This window comes from Brassica oleracea, chromosome C8 (assembly GCF_000695525.1).
Source record: "Brassica oleracea var. oleracea cultivar TO1000 chromosome C8, BOL, whole genome shotgun sequence".
In the NCBI taxonomy this organism is placed as follows: domain Eukaryota; kingdom Viridiplantae; phylum Streptophyta; class Magnoliopsida; order Brassicales; family Brassicaceae; genus Brassica; species Brassica oleracea.
The window spans coordinates 32,517,051-32,518,343 of NC_027755.1; the positions used below are offsets into that span (position 1 = coordinate 32,517,051).

The 1,293-nt window shown below is 35.9% G+C and overlaps 1 protein-coding gene across 1 annotated transcript; it reads right to left on the reverse strand.

Moving 5' to 3' along the window:
• Window positions 1-234: 234 nt before the first annotated feature.
• Window positions 235-1,293, reverse strand: LOC106310123. The gene is made up of 2 exons (XM_013747331.1): window positions 1,085-1,293; window positions 235-786 (listed from the first exon to the last, which is right to left on the reverse strand). The coding sequence occupies exons 1-2, from the start codon at window positions 1,183-1,185 to the stop codon at window positions 498-500; spliced, it is 390 nt and encodes a 129-aa protein (XP_013602785.1). The 5' UTR covers window positions 1,186-1,293; the 3' UTR covers window positions 235-497.

Here is a 1,293-nt window from a genome sequence, read left to right on the forward strand (position 1 = left end):
GATTTGCAATAACCAAAATGAACAATCTTTAGAACATGTTTTCCATGTTTTAATAAAAAAAACTTGATCTGAAGTAGACAATTCTGGCTTTAACGTACGTCTAATATAAATCGTTCCATAGATACCACTAATTGCTTAATGTTTTTAATACATTAAATCGTGTTATCAATACAAAAAAAAACAGTATTAAGATGATTGTGAACTATGTGGCATCATCAAATGCCGATCGAGGGATAACAACAAAACACAAAATTTATTGCTAATTAACCAATCATTCAACTCAAAGATACATAAAATTTATTTAAAACACTCGCTAACATCATCATATCCATAACATACATATCTCCGCAGGTACGTTACATTGCTTCTCACACTTATAGCAACATCTACGACATCCCTAATTGTATCTTACTTTCATGCGTCTTATTATCATCTCAGTTCCTAATTAACACTCTAGCTATAAGTCTCTCAACTCTTGGTTGTTTAAGAAAACATTACTAACACATGACATCCTTAAGAAGCTTGTACCTCCGCGTGGCCGTTCTAGGAGAAGGTACACTAGTTTTACCCTTCTCGGCTACTGGAGGTATACTACTACTTGCAGTAATCTGGTTAATCTCTTGTTGTTTGATCTGGTTGGCTGAAGAATACTCCGACCGGTACGATCTCTTAGACGATCCAACGCTAACACCGTGCTTTGCTCCTGTTCGACTCTTCGCTTCAAACTGACACCAATCGCAGATCTTAATTGGATCACCTTGCTCTTTGTAATAGCTACTACAGTACCTATATCACGATTATCATGATGATGATGAGATTATGTAAGTATATATATGGTAGTTGTTGAAGCAGTTCTTGTCTCGTTTGACAATATAAACATCCTATTTATATCATATATGCATGCTTGTTATTTGATGTATGTTGATCATCTGCCTAAATTGATATGTACACGGTGAATGCACGTGGCACGTAATCTCACCGTCAACTGCTATTAAAATCTATTATATGTTGTTAATATGAATGATGATGGTGATGATATTACACACAAATGTTATGGATAGTCGACACATATGTAAATACTTACGAGTGTTGAAAGCGATTAAGGCACTTGCTGCAATGAAAGAGCTTGTCGAAGAAACCCACATCACCACACATGCAACACACTTTTCTTTCGAGATCCACCATTCTTGTTTCCTTAGCTAGCAGAAGATGGAGAATATATGAAGGAGAGGAGGAGAGGTGAGAATGAGAGAGAACAAAGGGAAGAACTGATTCTATAAGGAAAGAAGAGAA